Below are 26,506 nucleotides of genomic sequence, written 5' to 3'. Positions count from 1 at the left end.
TTCGCATTGCACATCAACGATCGCCAAATTAAATTTTAAGTGTGTGCTAACCGGCGGTCACCCGCCAGTTAAGAAGCTGGCGGGCACTTCCCAACAAAGGTGAACTTTCAATGCGTTGATTTGATTTCCCCCCTCTTTTAGCAACTTTTAAAATTTGAAGAGTGAACTTTCTGAAAACTTATTGAAGGTTTCAACCTGAAACTTGTACAATCTCAAACTCAGGAGATGCGCCCAGGGACGGCGTCACCAGAGTTGACCACGCGACAAGAGATAAAGACCGAAAGAGAGAAGGGAGGGTGCATGCAGCGTGAGCCACTGAGCCCCTTGTCCGGGTCCGGTGCTGCGTGCAGCAGCGGCTACGTAGGCGTACAGCCCGTGTAGCAAAATTAAGATGCGCGCATGCACGTACCGCATGCTCGGCCAGAAGATCGTCGAAACACATGTAAGTGAATTAGTGGCTGTAGACGAATGAAGATCGTGGGAACATCAATTTGGAGGGTCACCTTCAAGCATTGTTTTCGTGCGGCAAATACCGCAGCTCATGAGCTAGCTAAGTTTAGTTTTTGTAATAAAGTGTCAGATAGTTGGACTGACGAACCACCTGCATGTATCATCAACAGCCTTGTGAATTCCCCTCCAAAAAAAAAAACAGCCTTGTGAACGATGTAATTTTGATCTGAGTAAATGAAGCTAGCCATGATGGCCTTTCCTAAAAAAAAGATCGTGGGAACATCAAATATCCGCTCATGCATGCCTCCGGCTCCGGTGTATATCTGGTACGGAACTACGATTTTCATGGCACCACCCTCCGATCGATGGCTCCAGCCCACACAACACATGTGCTCGAGGGATGCCATTTTGTGTCCTACTTAAATCGTACAAAAATCATCGTATGTGTAGCAGCCCTCGGTGAAAAAAAATCCAATGATCTGGGCAGAAAAATAAGAAAACCAGTGCTTCAAAATGCCTTAAAAGTACTCCCTCCGTCCGGGTTTATTAGGCCTGTCAGCATCACAAGCATGTCCTCTTTTATAAGGCTCGGCGTTGGAAAGGTGCATGCATGCAATCATTTCATTGGTTGTACTGAAAGCTATTGTTGTTGGTGCCATGGCTGAAAAGTTAATACACTTTATGTGTGCTTTTTCATTGGCTGCATGCATGTGAGAGAGTGCATTGGGAGTGGAATGGAAGAATTAATGTGAGCAAATTACTATGTGTCTTGGTCTAAGAGAAGTTGTCTTTAGGCCTAATAAACCCGGACGGAGGGAGTAGGTTTTTATCATTGACTTTGCTTTTCTCGCCAAGAACATTACAACTGTTTTTTATTCATGAAATCCGCACGTACACAGAACATCAAACAATGTTTGTTACCAATAAAGGAATCCAATTTTTTTTATTACTCCATCTGATCCATTGTACTAAAATCAACAACAATTAACATGGTTCGATCCTCAATGCAAAAAAAAAACATGGTTCGATCCAGATTAATTGTCTTGTACTAGTACTAAATCAAGAACAATTAATATGGATTGAAGAGAGTACTTTTCTTTTCTTTCGATTTTACAATTCACTGAGGCTCATTTGAGCTCGAGCGACTCCCATGTCCACAACACTCGAGTCGTATCCCTGACTTGGATATAGTAATATAGGCTATTGTCATATGCATAACACTAGTCTAAGCTAATCCCTAGTAGTCTCGAGAGTCGTATCATCAGTTGAATAAATAACGGACCTGTCCCGCGATAGAAGAGTTTAGTGTAAGGGCCGTTTTTTTTTACTGTGTGGTGCATATGCTTCTGGATGAACAATGAATATTATAAAAATACTAAATAAATTTTTAAAAAATCTGATTTTTTTTTATGTTCGTGTTAGTCTAACGAGGGTGCTGGAGAATTTTCATGCGAAACGGAATAGCAGTGCTTTGTCGGTGAAAAAACAAAAATAAGTGTAACATTTGATTTGATTTTTTCACGGATCAAAATGCTTAAGTTTTTCCACTAAAAATTTGCAGGTATCTTCTGGTGTGACAATGAACAAATCTACTCCCTCCGTAAAGGAATATAAGAGCGTTCAGATCACGCTCTTATATTTCTTTACAGAGAAAGTAGTTTTTTTTTATGACTACTCTTGCATTGTCACAACCGAAGCGACCAGCCACCGCCCACTAGTGTTGCCATTCCCATGGAGATGGAGCAGCAGAGCGACACGCGTGGAACAGGAGTCGCCAAAGCCAAAAAGCTTTGCAGCTACCGCTAGAAAGAAATCAAGAAAGAGGGATGCAAAGTTTGAAAAGACAGAGAAGAGAAGAGAGATTATGCAGACTACAGTGCCTCATCCGGACCCCATCCTTCACGTGCATACTACACGGCTACACCCTCATGGCATGAAATTTTATTTATCATTGTAAATATATATTTTTGCGAGGGTACACAATGTGTTTTATTCATCTATTTTTTTTATTAAATTAGTTTGGGTTGCTTACCAGTTACCACATCTGTCACGTCACTTTCTGGTGGTTCACGCAACCACCAAACGGTGTATCTCTTTGCTCTACCATAATCCTCGTAAATATTTGAGTATCAGTTTTGCGCAACTAATGAAGCGGTTTATGTACTAGCAAACCATAGTTTATTGCAATATAAGAACTCTTCTACTTTTTTTTGAGGGAATAAGAATTCTTCTACTTGGTTAGACTAGCCCCCCTGATTTTGTTATCAGTGTGCTCACGAATGACGATGTAACCCTATTTGAGCTTCAATAAATCTAGCCATGATGACCTTTCCTAGAAATAAAAATAAAAAATACCAAAGACCCCGTATACACCTCTCTCGCACAAACTTTGCTTGTCACTATTGACCAGGCAAAGGTTGTGGGGATTTGGAGAAGACAAAACTGTTGCTAGGTTCATGTTGCTGGATAAAAACAACTTAAAATTCTTTGGAAAAACTTGAAAGAATCAAATTTTCATGTGTACATGTACGAATAATGCGAACAATTTACCGACCGTGAATGTTTGATGAACAAATAACTGATTTGTGGTTTTGTAATGAAAAACCTGACTTGATTTTGTATCACCAACCACATGTTGGATGACTAACGGCCCAATTTGTAAGATCAAATCCCACATTGTCAATTTGCTAAAGCAACAACAACAAAAGGGAGATCATTAAAATGTATAGGCCTCGGCTCTTTGAACAACAGTCAAAAGTAAAAAAACAAGAAAGAAAAGCATCCAAGGGGATGCACGGCCTCAAATTATTGCCCTGCTTCTTTCCGTTTTCGGGTATGCTCCATGGCCCCTCCAGTTTCTCCATTTTTACTGCATCATCACCTAACACACACACACGCTGCAACCAGAAATACTAACGATGGAGGGTGCGGAGAGCTGCGGCAAGAGCGTGACGAGTGAGGAGGAGGCGAAGCCGGAGTGCGAGGAGGGAGAGGTGATGATGATGCAGGAGCAGGACGGAGGTGCTGTGGCATCGGCGCCGGCGCCGGCGCAGATCGACGTGAGGATGGACGTGGCGCTGCTCCAGTGCCAGGCCTGCCTCCTCCCCCTCAAGCCCCCCGTCTTCAAGGTGATTTCTCCTCTCCTCTCCTCTTCTCTCACCATAGAGATCCATGACTCTGTTTGTCTGCCAAGATCACGAATTTGTTCCATCTCACTTTTTGATTTGACGCGGCCGGGCCGTGAGTATAAATCTAGTGTGTTTATCTGGAGGAAATTCGTCATCTATCTTCTTGTCTCGCAAGCAGAATTTATGCAAGTTGAAATTCTTCCTGGAAGAACCAAGAAAACCCTCTTTGCATCTCGCATTTTGAGAGCAAGGATTTCTTTGCAAGCACAAGAAAGAAAATTCGAGAGGAAGCTGATGGATGATTCGGGTTTCCTGTCGCAGTGCGAGGCCGCCGGGCACGTGGTGTGCTGCTTCTGCCGCGCCGGCCACGCGGGGCTCTGCAGCCGCGCCACCGCCCACTGCGGCGAGCTGGACGTCGTGGTCGGCGCCGTCAAGGTGCCCTGCCCCTACAAGGTGTTCGGCTGCGAGCGCTACGTGGTGTACCACGACGCCGCGGACCACCAGCGCGCGTGCCAGTGCGCGCCCTGCTCCTGCCCGGAGCCCGGGTGCGCCTTCGTGGGCTCCCGCGCGGCGCTGCTCGGCCACTTCGCCGCCGGCCACCAGCGCCCCGCCGTGACGGTCCGCTACGGCCGGGCCTGGAACCTGAGCTTCTCCCTGGCGCACCGCTGGCACGCGCTCGTCGGGGACGAGGACCGCAGCCTGTTCCTCCTGTCCCTGGGCCCGCTCGGCGCGGCCACCGCCGTGTCGCTGCTCTGCGTCAGGCCGGACGGCGAGGCCGCGGCGGCGCCCCGGTTCCGCTGCAAGCTCTCCGTGGAGCGCCAGGCGGGGGACGACAAGGACAACCTGGTCCTCATGGCCTCCGCGGTGGGCAGCAGCGCGCTGTCCACCGGCGCGCCCGCGCCGGGGCAGGGGATGTTCCTGGCGGTGCCCCAGGAGCTGATCTCCGGCGACACGCTCACGCTCAGCCTCCGGGTCGATCTGATCCGACCTGCTGCCGGTGCCGGCGGCGCTCCCAAAGTCCCAAGTCAACTACTACACCGCAGGCCAGGACGCCGAGGCGGATGCAGTGACTGAAGTATCTGATGGTAAACTTGTTCGATGCAATATCAGTTAGTAGTATGATGAACAGTTTGGTTCAGTGGTAGATTAGTAGTATGAGTGTATGAGACTATGAACTGTGTGGGCTTGTTAAGCTACACGCCTTCTCATCAGTAGCAATGCAGGAGCTCCATGGAAGTAGCACTGACTGCTGTTGTCTGTAAAGAAAATGTTATTCACCTTGGTGTTGTTGTAAATCCATCCGTGAACACGAGTAAAACCGTAGCTTTTAACGTACCAAACCATCCAATTTTCTCACGTTTTACAATGCCGCTGGGCTCATAAATTTCAGCCTATTACTTTTGCTTTAAACCTTCAACACCTGTGTCAGAACATAGCCTGATAATTCGACTTAACTGGGAGCAGCAGCTTGGGGAAATGCAGAAGCAAATCGACACTAGTTTAACGGACATTCACCTGCATAGTATGCAACAGAACAAAAAATACGGAAAGATGACCGTCATCTGTCGACAAAGATAACGGACATCATCTGTCGAGAATCCTAGAAGCTTACGGTTCTTATCACGGAAATATGCTGATGGACCAACATTTCATAAGTGTGAGAGCTGGCGGGCACCACAGACCTAGGTTTCTTTTTAACGATGGAAAACCATTTTATCTCCTTAGTTCTTATTTGGAGTGGCGTCAGTGAGGTTAAATTATCATAAATGACCCAGGAAAATTAAGTATGTACTCCCTCCGGTCCTTTTTACTTTGCGTATTAGATTTCTGTCAAGTCAAACTTTGCAAAGTTTGACCAAATTTATATTAAAAAATACCAACATTTACAATACCAAATATATATACTATGAAACTGCATTTCATAATGAATCTAACAATATTGATTTGGTATTACTGAATGTTGGTACTTTTTCCTATAAATTTGGCCAAAGTAGAAATAGTTTGACTTGGGACAAAATTTATATGCGAGCTAAAAAGGATCGGAGGGAGTACAAGCTCTACTACCCATACATATTAAACTGAACTCCATAACCTTAAGAGATAGAGATACCCAAGTGATGCAGCCCAACATACATAGTAAAACCTAAATTCCTTAAATTCGTGAGGTACCCAAGTGGTCCAAGACAATACAGCGTGAATCAACTATTCGGTCAATCTTCCCCCTCCACAAACTTCTAAGAGTGCTCAACTATTTACCAATCTTTTTTTGTGAATGCGCAAAGCTTGTGTATCTCCATTAATTAATAAAAGGAAAGAGAATGAGTGCAAGTGAGGGTACAACACATGCATGATCACAAGGAGTCGTGAACACGGTGCCCAGAGCAGGGAGACAAGAGAGACGGGATGTGCTCAGCCCGAACAAGCAAACACCATAGCTACACCCTTGTAGCTTGAGGGGCAGTCCGAACCTACATGACGCCCTACATCCACAAGTATAACACATGGGACGTCGTGAGCACACAAGACGACATTGAGCGACCGCTGTCGTCCGATCTGAAGAATCAAACCTAGGGTTTTCGTAGTGCTCAAAGAGGGGCTCATAGAGAGGCGATGACAATGTCTCTAAGAAGGGGACGACACTCACGAGTGTCGCCACTGTCAACACCGGTAAGTTGAGGAGGGATTTCTCCTTGACCTAGGTCTGAGCAATCCCATAGCCAACGGATCAGAAACCGGGAGTTGGTTGACAAACGTAGGTCGAAAACCACCACCAAGAAGGGGAGCCACGCCAAACACAAGGGCCTTGAACATGACGGGGGCGGTGCAACAAGGTGGCCGGGTTTGGGGAGGCGCGGGGCGAGGGCGCCAATGCAGGGGACGCGATGACCGACGACGCCGACAAGCCAGGAACTAGAGGGAGCGCAGATCCGGGCAGACGGGGGCAAGGTCGTCAGGAACTATAGGAGAAGCAGCCTCTAGAGCGTTGGGGCCGACACCGTGTCGGGAGAGACATCGGCAACCGGAGGTCCAACATCACTAGGTCCGGAGCCGCATCCGCAAGAAGCCCACCGCAATAACACGGCGCCCACCGAACACCAGGCCGGCGCATCGCAAGAGGCAGCCACCGCCGAGAGGCACCACCAAAAACGTACCAAATTGTCCCCGCCTTGGAGCATGGCCATAGATCGGGGGAAGAAATAGCGTCGCCGCCGCGCCACCAAGGGGCTGGGACTTGGGAGGGGAGGCGGTGGTTGCGAGGTAGGTTTTTCCTGCCGCCACCAGGGAGGGTGGCGCGGGGGTCGCGGGAGGGGTTCGCTGCAGCAGAGAGACCACTATTTAGATATAATCGAAATTCCAAAAAGAATCTGTAAAACAAAAATTGTGTAATTAAAGAACAAAATGCTCATGAGGTTCTTTGGGACAAGATACAAATAAGAAACAAATGTTGTGCATTTTGTTTCCGGAAAAACATTTATGCAGCAGCCAAGGGGATGCATCACATTTTTGGGGGGCAAAAGCTAGAGGGTCAGGAGCTCTCGCAATTCATAGGAAAGAGTGGATGCAGTTCACAAGGAGAACCGGATCAAAAACCTCACAGCGGAGATGTTTTTTATTGCAAAATTAGGCTAAAAGCGGGTGTGTCACAGCTCAATTATGTTCGCGACATCGCACGCGCATCTACGGCGGGTGTAGCTGCGTAAAGGATCTCACCAAGCAAACGCTCGAGGGCGAGAGCGTCTGAGACAACACCAAGGTGAGACATATTGGCGATCCTCATGGACCTGTAGTGCTCCTGCCTCGGGTCTCCACCCATCACCGTGTCCAGCGCAAGTATGCTCGCCAAGTTCACGACGCCGTCGCCGTCTCCGTACACCACCTCCGGGGCCGCGCCGAGGCCGCCAGGACACGGGTAGACGAGCTTCTCCACGGTCGGCACGCCGCCGCCGTTGACGCACGTCATGGGCACTAGCGGCGGCCCGAGGCTCAGCGCCACGGGAAGCGCACGCGTCTCGTAGAGCCATACCGCCTGTGGCGGCAGCCCCGCCGCCGCGAGGAACGCCGGCATGTCACGCGCGGCGTAGCTCCGGTTCGTAGTGACCACTAGCGGCGTGTCGTCGCCGAAAGCGACGGGGGACGGCAGTGCCGAGAGAGTGCCGGGGAAGATCATCCTCACTTGCAGCGAGGGAAGGAGGGTCTGCATTAGCAGCACGAACCCGCCGGCGCCCGTGGAGGCCATGACGAAGTGCTTCACGAACCTCCTGCGCCACGGCAGCGGGCTCCGGTTGAGGAAGTCGAGTGCGAAGTAGCCGCCCTGGCTGTGCGAGACGAGGATGACCGGCTTGTCACCGTTCGTCCTGCTCGCGCGCTCCACCAGCTCCCGGAGCCGCCGCCGGAACCGGGACACCTCCCTGTTGGCCGTCCCCGGCGGGGCGGGCGCGTGCCGGAAGTCGTAGGGCGCGCCGAAGAGGGTCTCGCCGTCGCGGTACCCCGCTCGCTCCAACGCCTCCACCAGCTTCCCCATGCAGAGCTCCCTGCCAGTGTCAGGCAACACCAAAATTACCAAATCAATCGCTGATGATGGTGCTGCAGCAGTTGCGTAATTACTTTACTTGTCGGCAGGGTCGTCGGCGAGGAAGCCGCGGGTGGAGCCGAAGGAGACGGCGCGGGTCTCGACGCCGGGCGCGTTGCGGTAATCGCCGGCGGCATCGTCGTAGACCAATCTAAACTGATCGGCGAAGCACGGGGCGTCGGCGTCAGGAGCAGCCGCCGTCTTCCATAGCCGGTGCCACTGGCCGTCGCCCTTATGCGCGGCGCAGAGCGGCGACGGCGGCTCGTAGGCGTCCGTGAGGCGGGCCTCGATCTGGCTGCACGTGCTGCCGGGCAGCAGCACCACAGGGTGGAGGCCGGAGACGTTGTCGAGTGTCCATGGCAAGGAGGCCGCGTGGCTGAGCAGGAAGAAGGCAGAGTGGGTGAGCAGGAGGAGCCGTGGCCACCATTGGAGCTTGGTGGCCATGGCCATGGCGAGAGATACGTGGCCTGCCTTGCTCAGGAAGAGCAAGGACGGATGGATAGAATCCCTATGCTTTTATCTCTTTTTTTTTGAGGGGTAATCCCTATGCTTTATCGGCACCTCACACGTCTCCCTCCTATCAATCTCCTGCGGTGCAGCCCGGTCCAACACGTTCGAGCTCAACCTTATATGGTGCTCCAACACGCTGGGCTGCTGCGCTCCACCGTATTTGTTGAAAATGACACTTTTTTTAAAAAAGAAAATCAACTCTAGAATTGCTAAAAGTGAGAATGACTCGGAATTTTGTTTAAATTGACACCAAAATTTTGTTTCAAACCGACTGAAATTTGGTGGAAGTGACCAAAAGTTGTTGAAAGTGGAATTCTGGATGGCGACACAGAGGGTCTGGCGATCAAACAGATCCCAGCCAGATGAATCCAAGGCGACCATCCTCACGGGCTCCCCGGCTAACATGAAGCTAGTCGAATGTCGCGGAATGGACCCGAACATGGAAGAAACTCATCATACAAAAAGGAAAACACCAAGTGTGGGAGCAAACATAAGTCAAATGGAGGTGTCTCAAGGCCAACAGGTGAGAAGACGACGCACAGTGTTGTAATGTCTCGTGGTTCAGAGAGTGAGCGGGGGTTATTTTTTCTTTCAAATGTGCATTGCATTCATGCATCTAAACATTGGGGTATAATTAAAAGCTCCATTGAACTTAGTTGAATTTAGATGAAATTGACCCAGGTCTGAAATTTGACATGCCCTTTTCTCATTTTTGAGTATTTGCGTCACAATTGAAATAGGATATAAGTTAAGGACCTAAGTGCATGAGTATAACTCCATATTACAATAGAAGCAGAATTAAACAAATAAAGAATAGGATGAGAATTAATAATGATATAAGTTAAACATTTTTTTTGAAAACTTCAAACAGCTTTTGCAAAACACATTTTTTTTAAAACTTTGAACATTTTTTTAAAATCCAAACATTTCTGGAAATGCACACAAATTTTGAGTATTTTTTGAAATTTGTAAAAAATTAAAAAAACTTTAAAAGAAAAAATAAGAAAAGGAAAAAGGAAAAAAATAGTAAACCAGAAAAAACGGTTTAGGAACCTTCTGAAAGCTTCCCAAAACCTGTAAAAAAAAGACAAAGTGAGCCGGCCCATGTACCATCGAAGGTGTGCGATATGTCGACAACTTATCACAAAATGTGGTAATTATGGTTTTTGGTGACCGATGACTACCAGTGGACACGTCCAGACGCACCTGTGGGTGTTTAAGAGGCTGGATTAGCTAGGTCCGACTCCGACATGTAAATTCTGGGTTTATAGCCCATCATTATGCTTGTGCGCAACCTGAATTAATGTGCTCCAGTATCCATAGTTTAGTTCTGCTCCGTTCGTCCTATAATGTAAGACGTTTTTGCAAGCTATGCTAGCTTGTAAAAATGTCTTACGTTATGGGACAGAGGGAGTAGAAAATACTGCGAGTGGAGGAGGACCACGTAGGAGCTGAGATCCAACGGCTGTAATTGGCGTGTTGGCCTAATCGTGCAGTGCGGAAGCTGGCCGATCTGAGCTCGCGCCGGTCGGCCGAGGCAGAGCGTCGTCCAAATTAACTTTTTCGAGACAAGGCAATTTCTCCCTTCGCCACGAACCCTCTCCCCCTTTTCTTCCCCAGCCGCGCCGCTCCACTCCACTCCAGCCGCCGGCGACCGGCGCCGCAGCTCGCCGCTGCCTGCTAGACGGCGGATCCATTAACTGGCAGCGAGAATCCGCTCCTTTTCTGCTCGATTCCGCCCCCGGTTGGCCGCCCACAATCCCGACCTCGAACCCTAGCTACGCAGGCAGCAATGCGCTCCAATCCCGCCACGCCTGCGAATCCCAGCGGGAGCAGAAAGCGGGGGCACTACAATTCCGCCAACAAGTCCCGCCGGAAGGTAAATCCCTCCCCTTTTCCTCTTCCCGCATCCAAATGTGCTGGACCGGATTCAGTTCAGCAAATCCCTCTGCTTTATTCAGTTCAGCTCAGTTCAGTTCAGCTCACATCTAGAGTAAATCCCTTCAGTAAGTTGCTTGTTTAATCCACTCACTCATACTACCTTGTGTGTAGGGCGACACGGCGTATAGGTGCTCGCCGCACCTCATCCCACCGATTATGAAGCTTCTCAGCGATAGGCAGAGAGGCTTTGTCAGAAAGATTGGGTTTGGAAGCCTGCTGTCCATGGAAGATTTTGAGATGGACAGGGCCCTTGCCCTGTGGCTGATCGACAGGTTCAGCTGCGACACCGAGGCGCTCGAGTTCCAAGGCGGCGTGTCGGTTCCGGTGAGGCCGCTCGTGGAGTCCGTCCTCGGGATCCCTGCGGGCCCCATCCAGGTCGTGGCGGGCCTCCACGTCGGCGACGCTCTCCGCACTCGGTACCGCTGTCTTAAAGGGAAGAACGCCGAGAAACTGGCCGAGGAAATGCACGGCATGACCGAGGAGGAACCCTTCTGTATGGCCTTCATGATGGTGATCCTTGCGATTTATCTAGCACCCAACACAACCAAGCTTGTCAACAGGTACTTGTTTGGGGCCGCTCAGCAGGTCGGCAGCCTCAGACAGATGGACTGGTGCGGTTTCGTTGCTGACTATCTCTTCAGAGGGATCAGGAAGTTCAAGGAATCGGAAGCACCCTTTGTTTTTGTAAAGGGCTGTGTGCACATCCTGAATGTAAGAAACATTCCGACCGTACTTGTGGAAATTACAAGCTGTTTGAATGTGCTGATGTCGCTTGTTTATTTATAAATTTTGTTTCTATTCATTGTCCTTGAAATGCAGGTCATTTACGTTGATTTTGTGAAACACGCTGCATTCGAAGTACCAAACGGCTTTCCACGCTTGGGCGTTGTCACTACAGAGCATAACAAATGGGTAGCTTCACATCCCTTTGGTAGCTTGCTGGTAATTACTCATGCACTACATTCTGCAATCAAACTGACTGTGATACACTGCTTTTTATTATGTGACATATGACTTGTTCGAAATAATGGCATGCTCTATGCTACTACAGGCATTACCAGTCTTGTAACCCACATTCATCCAGCAAGTAGCATTTATTTACCAAATCTTGACCGATCAAGTTTATTACTTATACGGAATTACATTTGAGTGACCTCTTTCAGAAGTATTTTTCTTTTTATGAAGTGGCATATAATGTTTGCTCAATCAGTAACTTTATGCTCATTCTGATGCAAATAGGTGCGTCGTCTAGAAGAGTCTGTCTATGCTCCCGTGCTCAATAACATGGGAAATGGTAGCATTGTTAAAGGCGGAACATGTGCTGATTCTGATACAAATACTGATGCTCTGGCCAATCAGTTTGCTATCACTGTCACCCATCAAAATAACCCGCAACCGATTGCAGCCTACCCTGGCACTGCCAGAACAACCCCTGATATAACGAGCTTGGCCAGTGTTGAACATGTAGCGTTAGAGACATCAGCTCGATCTGCAGGTACAAACCAGATACTTACTCCTATTACATTATCTATAGCCAGGTTATAACAGATATTACACAAGCATTTTCAACCATTAATTGGCAAGGCTTGTCCCAAACAACATGTATGTAACATGCTGTAAACTCTGTATTCTTCAACTTTGTTACCCTCGTACAAGATCTCTACATATTCATGAAATGGAAACGACTGTTTTCTTTAACATTATGTTTGTATATCTCAGACAAAATTGTAACATGTATTCTTTTTTCTTTTGCACATAATTCTACAGTGTATTCATTTAACACTCACAGAGTTGAGGGGTCCGTTTTCTTGGAAGAATGCGTAGTTTTTCCAAGAAGCCGCGAGCAATTGCAGTCTGCTGGGCCTTCTTCACCGTATTCTGCACAAGTTTGTTGACACTTCACTTCTGTGACATTATTTTTTGAATTACACTATGTTATGGTTTCCAATTCGACACTTCTGTGTTTCCCCCTGGTTCCTTTGCAGATTGCGGAGAAGATGCAGCTTGCGCCAGAAGCCACTTTGGGAAGGAACAGGGGTTTGCCGAAGGACGATCGGACACCCGAGAGGGCGAGGGTGGAGCTGCCCAACAGTGGGCAAGTAAAGCGAGCCGGAGAAGGCACCATAAGGATGGACATGAGTTTGCTTAGTTGTCGCGTCTGCTACCACCCCGTCAAGCCCCCTGTCTTCCAGGTTAATTTCTTTCTCAAAGAATGCTCGAATAATTTTCTGTTCCATTCAGCTGAGGTCTGAGGATGGCAGTATCTGATACAATTTTGTGCAGTGCAATGTCGGGCATTTAGCTTGCGGCACATGCCTCGCGGAGCTCCCCGGCGAACAGTGCCCGATCTGCAAGCACGGCGGTGGCTTTAGCCGCTGTCCAGTGATGGACGACGTCGTCTTGTCGAGCGAGATGAAGTGCTCCTACGGCGGCTGCCAGAGCTACGTCCCCTATCACGAGCTCGACGGCCACCAGAGAGTGTGCCCGCGCGCGCCCTGCTTCTGCACGGAGCCCGGTTGCGGCTTCTGCGGCCCTCCAGTGGCGCTCCTTGGCCACCTCACTGCGGTGCACTCAGTGCCAGTGCAGAAGGTCCAGTACGGCAATGTTCACCGGCTCCGGTTGTCGGAGGCACGGTGCCTGCTCCATGCGGAAGAGGACGACAGTGTGTTCCTCCTGGCTGTGGGGGCCGTGGGCGCGCTCGACATGGCCACCGTCGTGTCTGCGGTGTGCATCTGTGCGGGAGCATCACTAGAGCCGCGACACGTGGTCAAGCTCCGGGCGAATGGTCCGCCGCCACCGAGCAGCGCAGCGGGCAGCATTTTGTTGGACTTGAAGGCGGTGACGAACAGCAACAGGCCCGGCGAGGTGGCCGTGGAGGAGCTGCCGTCTTTCTTGATGGTGCCGCCTACATATCTGGTTGGATCTGAGGCGTCCGAGGTGTCCCTCGACGTTCGCATTGACAGGGTGTAATCTGGGGCATGATTTCTTCATGGAAAATACACTGGTGTAATGTAATTGCTGCTAGATGCCACTCCTGATGGAAGATATGCACTGAACTTGCCGAGTGGAGGTGTTATCTTTTCACCGTCGGTGCAAGGGAAATTCACCATGAAATATCTTGGTTTTAGAGAACCATGGGGCCAACAAGCTTCCACCAAAATGGGGAACCTTCTCCCCCTTTTAGGAACAATTGTGTTTTGGCGCGAGTGTCCCCTCCAGGAATATTTCGGGAGGTTCCAGAACTTTTTTGGCACCCCTCTGAAAATTCCGGACGCGTTTCAAAACTTTTCTGGCTTGATGGTTTACTCTGGAGCAATTTTTGGTTTTCCCTCTGAAACATTTTCGGTGTCTTCAAAACTTTTCCGTTGACTTTCTGGACTTTCTCTCAGGACTCCTTTTCTAGTACTCAGCAGATATATGACACTTGAGGCTGTGTTCTGATCAAAGGGATTGAAAACACAGGTTTGGAACAAAAATAGGGGAAATGGAAAGGAAGCGAGATGCAAAACAGGGGAAAATAAAACTTTGTAGGACAAGAAACCCACGAAATCAACAGATGTCGGTCCCCTGCATAGATTTTTAAATGTTTGATGCATGCTGCCTGTGTGGCCTCGATGTGTACAGATCAACAATTTTTATAGCCGATGTGATGCATGGTTCGGTGCCCTTTTCCTTCCACTGTCTCGGGCCTGCGCGAAAAAATTGGCTGGCCCAGAAAACTTTCTTGCGGATCGGTAACAAAAGATTCCTTTGTTCTGAACGGTAGAAAAGGGAGCAGTTCCTTAGGAATGGCTTTCCTTTGGTTTTCCTACGTTTTTTTCTCTGTCCCGAACAGGCCTTAAGCGTGTGATCCTATAGGTACGGTAAAATATAGATACGAGCGTGTGATCCTATAGGTACGGTAAAATATAGATACGAGCGAAACTTTTCGATCGATGATCAATAGTGGAACTGTGGACATCTATATTGACCTCTATACTCACACAAATATATATTCGAATGAACCTTTAGTTATCCTGTGCTATTCCTGTTGCTTAGCAATATGCTACAAAAACGTGAGGTGAGATTTATCAGCATCCCTATGAATCGACAATTTGTTCACTATGCGAGTTTTCTCGTTATTGGTTTTGTTCTCTTTTCTCATTCCATGTTCTAGCATCCACGTGATCAAATCACGATGTGTCTGGCTAGCCGATGATGTATACCGTGACACCGAGAGGACCCCAAGAATATATCATCATTGTCGGAGGAGCAAATCAAAATTTTAACCTGTCTAGTCCCTTGTCATACTTTTTCGTGAACTTGTAAGCCGCCGTAATAGCAACCCAATTACAAATGACATATAACAAACCTCAAAGTTCACGAAGCAAGTATGAAGAAACTCGGTGGTTTAAGGAATATGCAAACGTCTAACTTTCTATGTCTTATAAACCATTGACGAAAGGATCTCATAGTATGACAATAATTTAGTCGGCCAGGAAAACGTAATCATCATGTAACACTTGAGCTAGTCTTAAAGGCATGACTAGGAATCTATATTACCGTTTATTATTTTACACATGCACATAAGGTTTTCTATGAGCCTCTTCAATATACAGACTTAAGGACAATCGCAATTATAACACGAACATAAACATACCTATGAACATGAAAATGAATAATAAAATTTATTATTTGCCACTAGGTCATATTTCCAACACAGGCTACCTGAAAGAGAAGGAGAACAGCGATGTGTCGGACAGCTTCGGCAATGAGCAGATCCGGCTTGATCCATTTTGCGTTTTCGAGCGATGCTTCCGCGAGAAAGACGGCAAGGGCAGACGTCTATAATCTTTGTCCATAGCTAGTACGTAGGTAATCCAATTCCAAAGGCACGTGCTGATGTAGTAGCCAAACGATTGTTGTTGCATCGTAGAGATAGTTCATGTCGCATGTGTTTATATGGACTTGAGGTTTACTAATTAGCAAAATTTGAAACGTGAACGTTTGAGGGGCCACACATTAGGGCATCTCCAACAGTTGTGAGATAGGTGTTGATAAATTTGCCACCTAGGACATAATGGTGATGTGGCATGTATTAAATATGGAGAGAGCAAAGTTGTATGTAGATTAACCAACAACCTTTGCACAAGCTCCAAGGTGAAATAGAGATCAATCACATTTATTGTCTCACCATCTATTAAATAGCTTACATACAACCCATTGGAGTAGTTGTATGATAGTTGTTGGTTGATGACATGAACATTTTACCAACAAGACTAACATACAACCTATTGGAGATGCCCTTAGGTGTATCCGGCTGTAGATGCTATTAGCATTAGACAAAAGATTCTTGTTCCAAGAGAGAAGGGACAAAGGCGTGCGCTTAAGCTGGTGGAAGAGGCTATTTGACATTGGATGGCACTAACAATGGTCAGAACAATTCAGGCCTCTCACTTTCCAGCACAAGGCATCAACATTTTTTGTTGATGCATTGGGAAACCAGACAAGTCACCTACTACAGGCTAGGAAGTTTAATTAGTGTCACCTACTTCCATCAGCAGTCGCATCTAAGCAGCGATTACATCCCATGAAGAAATGATGAAAAATACTACTACTTGCATCAGCACTGGGCCATGTCACATCCTGTCAATGCGAACGTCGAGGGACACCTCCTTGTACGCCCCACAGTCAACCAGGTATGCCGGCGGCACCATCAGGAACGACGGCAGCTCCTCCACCGCCACCTCGCCGGGCCTGGCGATGCTCGTCACCGCCTGCATGTCCAGCAGAATGCTGCCCGCCGCGCTGCTCGGTAGCGGCGGACCGTTCGCCCAGAGCTTGACCGCGTATCGCGGCTCTGGGTATGCTCCCGCTCTGAGGCACACCACGGACGCGACGGTGGCCATGCCGAGCACGCCCACGGCCAGGAGGAACGCGCTGTCGTCCTCTTCCGCGTGGAGCAGGAACCGTGGCTCCGACACCCGGAGCTGATGGACACTGCCGTAGTGGACCTTGTGCACTGGCACTGAGTGCAGGGCGGCGAGATGGCCGAGGAGCGCCGCCGGTGCGCCGGCGAAGCTGCAGCCGGTCTCCGTGCAGAAGCAGGGCCCGTGTGGGCACGTGCTCTGGTGGTCGTCGAGCTCGTGGTAGGGGACGTAAATGTGGCAGCCTTCGTGGGAGCACTTCATCGTGCTCGACAGGACGACGTCGTCCATCACTGGACAGCGGCTAAAGTCACCGCCGTGCTCACACATCTGGCACTGTTCGTCGGGGAGCTCCGCAAGGCATCTGCCGCAAGCTAAATGCCCGACATTGCACTGCACAAAATTGTATCAGATACTGCCAACCTCAGACCTCAGCTGAATGGAACAAGAAATTAATTGAGCATATTGGAGAAAGAAATTAACCTGGAAGACAGGGGGCTTGACCGGGTGGGAGCAGACGCGGCAACTAAACAAACTCATGTCCATCCTTATGGTGGCTTCTCCAGCTCGCACCATTTGCCCACTATTGGGCGGCTCCACCCTTGCCCTTTTGGCGCTCCGATCATGCTTCTCCATCGTCGACGGTGAATCCCTGTTCCTGCTCTCGGCAGCAGCCGCAAGAACCTCCAGCCCGTTTGGAATCTGCAAAGGAAAAACATCACATCATGAATTGGTACCCACAATCTACAGATGTTTCTTCTGCGCAATTCAAAGAATATGGCGTCGACAAACTTGTGCAGAATACGGTTCAGAAGAAGGCCCAGCAGACTGCAATTGCTCGCCACTTCTTGGAAAAATAATGTGTTCTGCAAAAGTTACATCAATACATGGAAGAATTTTGTCTCAGATACATATAACCAATGTTGAAGAAAAAGAATTGTTTTCGATTAATGGCTATGTGTTTTACATCTTTTAGGCAAGCTTCTGAATGTAGAGATTTGTACAAGGATAACAGAGTCAGGAGAATACAATACATAATTTATAGCATGTTACATACATGACATGTCAATTAATGGTTGAAAATGCTCGTGTAATATCTTTTATAACCTGGCTATAGACAATGTAATAGGAGTCAGTTATAATGGTTTGTACCTGCAGATCGAGCTGATGTCTCTAACCCTGTAACAATGAGCAAGCTGCCAGGACCTGGTGAAACCGGATGCTGGTTATTTTGATCATTGTCGGTAGCAGACTGATTGGACAGAGCATCAGTATCTGTATCAGAATCAGCACATTCTCCGCCTTCAACAATGTTACCATTTCCATTATTAAGCACAGGAGCATAGACAGACTCTTCTAGACGACGTACCTAGAATGAGAATACACGTAAAGTTACTGATTGTAGCAATCATTATATGCAACTTAAGAAAAAGAAAATTACTTCTGAAAGAGGTCACTCAAATGTAATTCCGTGTAAGTAATAAACTTGATTGGTCAAGATTTGGTAAATAAATGCTACTCATTGGATGGGTGTGGGTTATAAGACTGGTAATGCTTGTAGCAGCATAGAGCATGCCATTATTTTGAACAAGGCATGTCACATAATAACAAATAGTGTACAACAACAACAAAGCCTTTCAGTCCCAAACAAGTTAGGGTGGGCTAGAGTTCAAACCCACAAGATCTCGAAACCCATAATAATGAATGGTGTGTTTCAAATAAATAGCGTATCACAGTTTGATTGCAGAATTCAGTGCATGAGTAATTACCAGCAAGCTACCAAAGGGATGTGAAGCTACCCATTTGTTATGCTCTGTAGTGACAAAGCCCAAGCGTGGAAAGCGGTTTGGTACTTCGAATGCAGCATGTTTCACAAGATCAATGAAAATGACCTGCATTTCAAGGACAGTGAATGGAAATAAATTTCTAAATAAACAAGCAACATCAGCACATTCAAACAGTTTGTAATTTCCGTAAGTGCAGTTGGAATGTTTCTTACGCTCAGAATGTGCACACAGCCCTTTAGACAACCAAAGGGTGCATCTGATTCCTTGAACTCCCTGATTCCTTTGAAAAGATAGTCAGCAACGAAACCGCACCAATCCATCTGTTTGAGGCTACTGACCTGTTGAGCAGCTCCAAGAAAGGACCTGTTGACAAGCACGGTTGTATTTGGTGCTAGATAAATCGCGAGTATCGTCATCATGAAGGCTATACAGAAGGGTTCCTCCTCGGTTATGCTGCACATTTCCTCGGCCAATTTCCTGGCGTTCTTGAATTTAACAGAGCAGTACTGACTGAAGAGACCATAGTCAACATGGAGACCCTGCACGACTTGGATGGGGCCCGAAGGGATCCCAAGGACAGACTTGACGAGTGGCCTCACCGGAATCGATAAGCCGCCTCCAAACTCAAGCGCATTGGTATCACAACTGAACTTACCAACCAACCAGAGGGTAAGGGCCTTGTTCATCTCGAAATCCGCCATGGACAGCAGGCTCCCAAACCCGATTTTTCTGACGAAGCCCTTCTGCTCCTCACTGAGAAGCTCCACAATCTGCGGAATGAGGCGAGGGGAACATCTGTACACCGCGCTCCCGCTCTACAAGGTATGAGTGGATCAACTAAGGAGATTTAGGCGTAATGTAAACTGAAAAACGCGGAGCAGAGGAGTGGAGGGATTCCGGGATCGTACCTTCCGGGGCCTCTTGGCAGATCTACTTGGTGGACTACCACCATCCATGGCACTCCCCTGCTTTCCGTTACTGCTGGGATTAGCATGCGCAGCAGGATTGGAACCCATGGCCCCGTGAAGATGGTTTGTACCTGCAGATTGAGCTGATGTCTCTAACGCTACAACAATGGACAAGCTGGCAGGACCTGCTGAAACCGGATGCTGGTTATTTTGATCATTGTCGGTAGCAGGCAGATTGGCTAGAGCATCAGTATTTGTATCAGAATCAGCACATTCTCCGCCTTCAACAATGTTACCATTTCCATTATTAAGCACAGGAGCATAGACAGACTCTTCTAGACGACGTACCTATATGAATGAGAATACGCGTAAAGTTACTGACTGTAGCAATCATTATATGCAACTTAAAAAAAGAAAAATACTTCTGAAAGAGGTCACTCAAATGTAATTGCGTGTAAGTAATAAACTTGACCGGTCAAAATTTGGTGAATAAATGCTACTCATTGGATGGATGTGGGTTACAAGACTGGTAATGCTTGTAGCAGCATAGAGCATGCCGTTATTTTGAACAAGGCATATGTCACATAATAACGAATAGTGCACAACAACAACAAAGCCTTTCAGTCCCAAACAAGTTGGGGTAGGCTAGAGTTAAAACCCATCAGATCTTGAAACCCAAAATAATGAATGGTGTGTTTCAAATAAATATCGTATCACAATTTGATTGCAGAATTTAGTGCATGGGTAATTACCAGCAAGCTACCAAAGGGATGCGAAGCTACCCATTTGTTATGCGCTGTACTGACAACGCGCAAGCGTGGAAAGCCGTTTGGTACTTGGAATTCAGCATGTTTCACATGATCAATGAAAATGACCTGCATTTCAAGGAAATAAATTTATAAATAAACAAGCAACATCAGCACATTCAAACAGTTTGTAATTTCCATAAGTGCGGTCGGAATGTTTCTTACGCTCAGAATGTGCACACAGCCCTTGAGAAGAACAAAGGGTGCATCGGATTCCTTGAACTCCATGAGTCCTTTGAGGAGATAGTCAGCAACGAAACCGCACCAGTCCATCTGTTTGAGGTTACCAACCTTCTGAGCAGCTCCGAGCAAGGACCGGTTGACAAGCATGGTTGTATTTGGCGCTAGATAAATCGCGAGTATCACCATCATGAAGGCTGTACAGAAGGGTTCCTCCTCGGTTATGCCACACATTTCTTCGGCCAGTTCCTTTGCCTTCCTCACTTTAGTAGAAGAGAAGTGACTGTAGGGAGACTGCACGACTGGGATGGGGCCTGAAGGGATCCCAAGGATAGACTTGACGAGCGGCCTGACCGGAATCGACACGCCGCCTTCAAACTCGAGCGCCTCGGTCTCACAACTGAACCTGCCAACCAGCCACAAGGTAAGGGCCTTGTTAATCTCGAAGTCTGCCATGGACAGCAGGCTCCCAAACCCGATTTTTCTGACGAAGCCCTTCTGCTCCTCGCTGAGAAGCCCCACAATCTGCGGGATGAGGTGCGGGGAACATCTGTACGACGCCGTCCCGCTCTGCAAGGCATGGGCGGATTCAGCTGAGGAGACGCGGATGTAATATGAATGAACTGAATGAGTAAAGCAGAGCAGAGGAGTTCGTACCCAGCCCTTCGGGAGAAGAGCAGAGGACTTCTTGGCAGATCTGCTTGGTGGATTGCCACCGCCCACGGCATCCCCCCGCTTTCCGGTCCTGCTGGGATTGGAACGCGCAGCAGGACTGGAACCCATGGCCGTGTGGCTAGGGTTTCAGAGGGAGACGGTGACCAGCCCAATAGGCGGGGAAATCGATCAGAAAAGGAGCAGATTCTTGCTACCAGTTAGTGGATCCGCCGTCTGGCGGGCATGCGCGAGCTGCGGTGCCGGTCGCCGGCGGGGTGCGCCGGCTGGAATGGAGCGGCGGCGGCGGCGGCGGCGGCGGGGTTGTGGGGAAAGAGGAGAAAGGGGGGAAGAAGAGCGAAGCCAAAAAAATGCCAATGCCTCGAAATATTTGGGCGAAGCTCTCTGGCGCGAGCCACCAATCGGTCAGCTTCGGCAAAGTAGGATTAGGCCAACCACAGCCGTTGGATCTCGGCGCTGGCTCCTAGGTGGTCCTGGTTGCCCTAGCATATCCTGGTTCCACTCCACCCGCTAGCACGGAAAAACGCGCGTGTCTCGCGCGCCGCAGCGTTATCCATGCTTGCAATGTCTGCGTCCCCGCTTCCCGTCGTGCTCATGGCTGTGTCGCTCGATGTTCGCCAGATAAGTCGTCATCGGTTGCAGCATGACCTGCCACCGGTCGCAACCTCGCCATAGTCGGTTTTAGCGTGGCGCGCCACCGATCACAACCCACGGCCGACGACCCATGATCTGTCGTGTTGCCGCCAACCCTAGGTGCTTGCAACATTGTCCTCATCGTTAGTCACATCGGCGCTGCTCGTAGCATCTGGTGGTCGGAGTTGCAGCACGCGCTCCCCCGTCTTGTCGTCACATATCGTCTTGCAGCGTTATCACTTTCGGCTGCTCGCAGCATCATCATGTCCCCTGACAGTATCGATCGTCGTCATGTCTCGTGGTAACACTGTCACAGCCGACCGCGTAGCACCCGCCAGTCATGTTTGCAACATCATCGACTCAGAGTTCAAGCATTGTAGCTCACTAGTTCCAGCAATCCACCCATATGCTATCGTTGGCTCGCCGTGAGCAATTACAACATTGTCCGCATGCCATAGAAGCACGTTTGTGCACCTTCCAAGTTCCAAGTGATGAGTGGTACTTTTGCGCTTATTATACCATTGTTTAAACTGAATAATCCCAAAATTTTCGAGAAAAACACTCCAACGTGACTAATGAATGTGAGAGATCGTGAAATCCTTGTTTTTAATATGCTTCCGCAAAAAAGAAGGGCCTAAGTATGGAAAGGAATCATCACTTAGGAGGAAACAAGAAGAATAGAGGAAGAAATGAAGGAATTGAAGGCGCGGGAAATGCACCAGAGTGCAAGACGACCTTTGGTACGAGCGCACACGCTCATACCAGTCGTCGTCGACTTCAGGAGGTCCAACCACCCAACCTTTATAAAAGGGCCTACACCAGAATCGCAATAGAGAGAGAACACCATTCATGAAACAGGGCACCATAACCATCTTCCAACCCTAGATGCCACCATTTTCCCATCTTATTTCCATAGTTGTAGCCACCATCACCACAACAATCCTCTCTCCATGTTAGTCATACTTGTACTCATGTATCACACTTGGCAACTACTGTAAGACACATCATCAGTAAAGCATTCATCTTTGTGTCTTCTTCAATGAGTTCATCTTGCGATCCGATCGCCATGTGTGAGTAATTCAATAAGGCAATGGGTTAAGGCACTACCTTGCAAACCGGATGGTCGGGACCGGCTACCCAACAGGTACCCCTAAGCTACCTAGTGCCTAAGCCGGGGGTATATTCTCGTGATGATGACCCCGACTTCCATGAGGATGAGGATCTATCCATTATTTTCACGGAGGGGATCTTCTATCAAGAGAGCCTTGATGGCTCCAAAGTATCCATCATTCCTGACTTGCCAGGGGTTCTAACGTTCTCTATGGTAAGGTCCCCTCAAGCCTTCTTCGAAAGAGATCTTCTGCCCGAAAGACCCCGAGCACCCTGACTTCTCCTCCAAAGGGTCGCCACTCAAAGCATCCGCTGACTGATTCAGCCTCTCAAGGGTGCCAACCACCAGGCGACCAAGGTGCCGCTCAGGAACCAGCCACTGTGGCAGTAGAGAAAGTCGCACCTCCCGAGACAGGTAAGTTTTATGAATAGCAAGCTCAAAAAATTGCCATGGCATTATCTGTCTTATCGCTCGAGCTTTTATGTAGGCAACTCATCCATGAATCGACAACTGAGGAGGCAGGCGCTATGGATGCTTCAATGCCAAAGACTGGTGTCGAGCCAATACCCGCCCCACGGGATATTCCCGAAGTGGCTCAATCAGAAACCTCACAGACTTGTTCTACCACCAACTCTGAGGTTGACAATGCCATAAATCATCGACGGAGAAAGGCTTCTTTAAGGAATTCTATCTTCTCCAGCCAATAATTCAATGCCCTCAGTTCGGTGGATGCCTATCTTGGCGTGGTTCGCTCCGGCTTTGAGAAGACGGTGGATGTTTTATCCAAGGGTTTGCATGTAAAAACCTTTCTCCCTTGTTTACTTTAACAATATATGGCCTCAATAGTCCCTAGATGGACCGACGCTAGTCCCTTTTAAATAGAAACAATCCATCCGAGCTCAAGGCTACTTTTTAGCTTTTCCGATAGGACTTTGAAAGGTGTGAAGGTCTGTCATATATGGCAGTAGCCCCTAAGACACTTGTTGGATGAGTTATCAGACTAGTGTATTAGTGGTGGTAATCTTGACTGAGCGCGAAACCTAGTAGCCACCGAGGCTTAATTCAGACACAAGTGGCCATGTTAAGGATCGAATATATGTAACCATGTCTTAATTTGACAGGTTGCTCAAGATAAAAATGAGGGCCTCTCCGAAGAGCTAACCTAGACCAAGGCGAAGCAGGATGTCGCACAGGCCGAGGTGGAGCATATTAAGAAATTCACCAGAGAAGCACACGGTAAGTGTGTCTGATCATATGGTTTTTATTTTAGAGAATTTGAGGCCATCCTTAATGGGGCTTTATATCTGTAGCGGTAGAAACCATTGGTCAACTAGAGAGGGACCTGAAGCAGGCCCGAGAGGACCGACGATATGCGGAATCTCAAGAATAGGCCGACCATTGTGTGTTGTCCCGAAGTAGGGATGACAACAATAAGCTCAAGGCCGAAAACGGGTGGCGGGCTCAAGAGATTGAGAGGCTGAAAACTCAACTGGTCGTGATTACTTGTACTCTGCGTTGGTATTCCCCCGAAGAGGAGAGGATGATGCAGCACAACAAAGGTAAGTATTTCCCTCAGTTATGAAACCAAGGTTATCAATCCAGTAGGAGAACCAAGCAACACTATGTAAACAACACCTGCACACAAACAATAAATACTTGCAATCCAACGCGTGAAGGGGTTGTCAATCCCTCAACGGTATTGAGATAGATTAAATTGTATGAGATTTGATAGACAGATCTAACTAAAACACAAAATAAAATAAGTAAAAGAAAATTGTAGCGAGATATTTTTGGTTTTAATATGATAGGAAATAGACCCGGGGGCCATAGTTTTCACTAGAGGCTTCTCCCAAGAAAATAGCATACGATGGGTAAACAAATTACTGTTGGGAAATTGATAGAAAAACGAATAATTATGACGATATCCAAGGCAATGATCATGTATATAGGCATCACATCCAAAATTAGTAGAACGAAACGATTCTGCATCTACTACTATTGATCCACACATTGACCATTATCCAGCATGCATCTAGTGTATTAAGTTCATGGAAAACGGAGTAATGCAATAAGAATGATGTCATGATGTAGACAAGATGAACTCATGTATGAAACCCCATCTTGTTACCCTTAATAGCAACGATTACATGCGTGTCATGTCTCTTTCTGTCACTGAGATTGAGCACCACAAGATCGAACCCATCACAAAGCACCACTTCCTATGGAAAGATAAATCAATCTAGTTGGCCAAACCAAAACAATACATCGGAGAAGAAATACGAGGCTATAACAATCATACATAAAAGAGTTCAGCAAAGTGATTGCTTATATCTGCGTTGGTAATTCCCCGGAGAGGAGAGGATGATGCAGCACATCAAAGGTAAGTATTTTCCTCAGTTATGAAATCAAGGTTATCAATCCAGTAGGAGAACCAAGCAACACTATGTAAACAACACCTGCACACAAACAACAAATACTTGCAAGCCAACGCATAAGAGGGGCTATCAATCCCTCCTCGGTTTTGAGGTAGATTAAATTGTATAGGTTTTCATAAATAGATCTAACTAAAACACAAAATAAAATAAAGAAAAAGGTGCAGCAAGGTATCTTTAGATTTAATATGATAGAACACTACTAGGGAAAAGGCTAGCAGCAGAGCGGGTTCTAGGTATATCAGTAGCGCAGGGACTGGCGCTACTAATAAGGCGCTACAGCTAACCCGTAGCAGTAGCGCGTGCACACCCGCGCTACTGCTATACAAGTGTAGCAGCAGCGCGCTTCATGGAAGCTCACTACTGCTAATAGCTCTAGCGCGCTTTGCCTGGACGCGCTACTGCTACTGTGATGCTTCTGCTAACTTTTCTCCACTCGCTACTGCTAATTTTAGTAGTTTTTTCTGCATATTTGTTTTGTATTTGAATAGGCTTTATACAATAATCTTTAGCATATGACACACATAGAAATGTAATCATAGCATATACATACAAATAGTCTCATCAAATCATGTCATCATCATAATCATCATCCAACACAAAGTGGTCTCTCATCATCATCTCGAAAATAGCGATACAAATCTCGATTACTTGCAACTACATCGTCATCCATCTAAACAATGATATACACGAGAAAAGCTATCACTTTGCGTGAACCTAAACTAACTACTGGCTGTCGCTCAAAAACCGGAAACCGGTACACCTGGGCCTGACATTCCGGCCACTCGTCGTATACTCCTGGCGTAGCATTTCTTCGCCATCGATAATCTATACACCTGCATCGTCACATGAGTCTATAATATGCAACATATATAGTTGAGCAACAGAAAGAGACAGACTTGGCAAAAAATAGAAGCAACATATCATAAGAATAAATAACAAATTAAAGTTCATCGTACCCAAAATGCCCTAACTAGAGTGATCTTTGCTAGTCGAGGAGGACGGTTTAACTACATCACAAATAAAGTTTCGTCGTGCATAATTCAAAGTTTCGTCATACTGATAGTATGTACTAAACGGACACATTGTCATATATCGACAATCACTCCATGTCGTGCCATCCATCCAAGCCAGGGAGATAGTCCCCGAGCTTAGTGAAAGGCTTCAGGTCGAGACGCTGAGCGGCTACGCGTGTTCGGACGTCTTCCCGCGACATTTGTCCTTCTTCGTAGAACATCCCTGTTTTTCGACGACCTCCTTCATGATGATTTGGGCATGTTCGCGCTGGATGTGATAGAACTCAGCTCGAAGTCAATGATCCTCGATATTTCCTAAGTTCTTTGCCCATCGCAGAATATGGGCATCGCCAGATGTAGGTGACATGCGAAGGTTCTGGTGATCCCCTCTGTACTCCAGCATCTGGTGTAGGACATTGATACGTCTCCAACGTATCTATAATTTTTGATTGTTCC

General features: G+C 47.7%; 3 protein-coding genes and 1 pseudogene across 3 annotated transcripts; 2 read left to right on the top strand and 2 right to left on the bottom strand.

Moving 5' to 3' along the window:
* Nucleotides 1-3,319: 3,319 nt before the first annotated feature.
* On the top strand, nucleotides 3,320-4,913 carry LOC119270975 (annotated as a pseudogene).
* Nucleotides 4,914-7,097: 2,184 nt separating this feature from the next.
* On the bottom strand, nucleotides 7,098-8,734 carry LOC119266719 (lecithin-cholesterol acyltransferase-like 1). The gene is made up of 2 exons (XM_037547984.1): nucleotides 8,189-8,734; nucleotides 7,098-8,110 (listed from the first exon to the last, which is right to left on the bottom strand). The coding sequence occupies exons 1-2, from the start codon at nucleotides 8,596-8,598 to the stop codon at nucleotides 7,231-7,233; spliced, it is 1,290 nt and encodes a 429-aa protein (XP_037403881.1). The 5' UTR covers nucleotides 8,599-8,734; the 3' UTR covers nucleotides 7,098-7,230.
* A 1,520-nt stretch (nucleotides 8,735-10,254) lies between these two features.
* On the top strand, nucleotides 10,255-13,731 carry LOC119266718. The gene is made up of 7 exons (XM_037547983.1): nucleotides 10,255-10,537; nucleotides 10,711-11,310; nucleotides 11,419-11,541; nucleotides 11,839-12,094; nucleotides 12,367-12,485; nucleotides 12,585-12,791; nucleotides 12,883-13,731. Exons 1-7 carry the CDS (start codon nucleotides 10,451-10,453, stop codon nucleotides 13,567-13,569), a joined length of 2,079 nt encoding a protein of 692 aa, XP_037403880.1. The 5' UTR covers nucleotides 10,255-10,450; the 3' UTR covers nucleotides 13,570-13,731.
* Nucleotides 13,732-15,964: 2,233 nt separating this feature from the next.
* On the bottom strand, nucleotides 15,965-21,235 carry LOC119266717. Its single transcript, XM_037547981.1, has 10 exons — nucleotides 20,844-21,235; nucleotides 20,172-20,756; nucleotides 19,953-20,075; nucleotides 19,201-19,548; nucleotides 18,505-19,107; nucleotides 18,275-18,397; nucleotides 17,658-17,874; nucleotides 17,298-17,371; nucleotides 16,989-17,207; nucleotides 15,965-16,898 (listed from the first exon to the last, which is right to left on the bottom strand). Exons 1-10 carry the CDS (start codon nucleotides 20,967-20,969, stop codon nucleotides 16,218-16,220), a joined length of 3,099 nt encoding a protein of 1,032 aa, XP_037403878.1. The 5' UTR covers nucleotides 20,970-21,235; the 3' UTR covers nucleotides 15,965-16,217.
* Nucleotides 21,236-26,506: the final 5,271 nt, after the last annotated feature.

Source organism: Triticum dicoccoides, chromosome 3A, assembly GCF_002162155.2.
Source record: "Triticum dicoccoides isolate Atlit2015 ecotype Zavitan chromosome 3A, WEW_v2.0, whole genome shotgun sequence".
In the NCBI taxonomy this organism is placed as follows: Eukaryota; Viridiplantae; Streptophyta; class Magnoliopsida; order Poales; family Poaceae; genus Triticum; species Triticum dicoccoides.
This window is presented reverse-complemented; position numbering and strand designations above follow the sequence as displayed.

What these genes read in the sequence shown, in the direction of transcription:
- LOC119266719 (XM_037547984.1), bottom strand. Translation starts at nt 8,598, where the DNA reads ATGGCCATGGCCACCAAGCTCCAATGGTGGCCACGGCTCCTCCTGCTC. An exon ending in GCCGACGACCCTGCCGACAA is followed by an intron (nt 8,111 to 8,188) that starts GTAAAGTAATTA and finishes TGACACTGGCAG; the next exon opens with GGAGCTCTGCATGGGGAAGC.
- LOC119266718 (XM_037547983.1), top strand. Translation starts at nt 10,451, where the DNA reads ATGCGCTCCAATCCCGCCACGCCTGCGAATCCCAGCGGGAGCAGAAAG. An exon ending in ATCCCTTTGGTAGCTTGCTG is followed by an intron (nt 11,542 to 11,838) that starts GTAATTACTCAT and finishes TGATGCAAATAG; the next exon opens with GTGCGTCGTCTAGAAGAGTC. An exon ending in GACATCAGCTCGATCTGCAG is followed by an intron (nt 12,095 to 12,366) that starts GTACAAACCAGA and finishes ATAATTCTACAG; the next exon opens with TGTATTCATTTAACACTCAC.
- LOC119266717 (XM_037547981.1), bottom strand. Translation starts at nt 20,969, where the DNA reads ATGGGTTCCAGTCCTGCTGCGCGTTCCAATCCCAGCAGGACCGGAAAG. An exon ending in ATCCCTTTGGTAGCTTGCTG is followed by an intron (nt 19,549 to 19,952) that starts GTAATTACCCAT and finishes TCATTCATATAG; the next exon opens with GTACGTCGTCTAGAAGAGTC. An exon ending in CTGCCAAGAGGCCCCGGAAG is followed by an intron (nt 19,108 to 19,200) that starts GTACGATCCCGG and finishes CATACCTTGTAG; the next exon opens with AGCGGGAGCGCGGTGTACAG.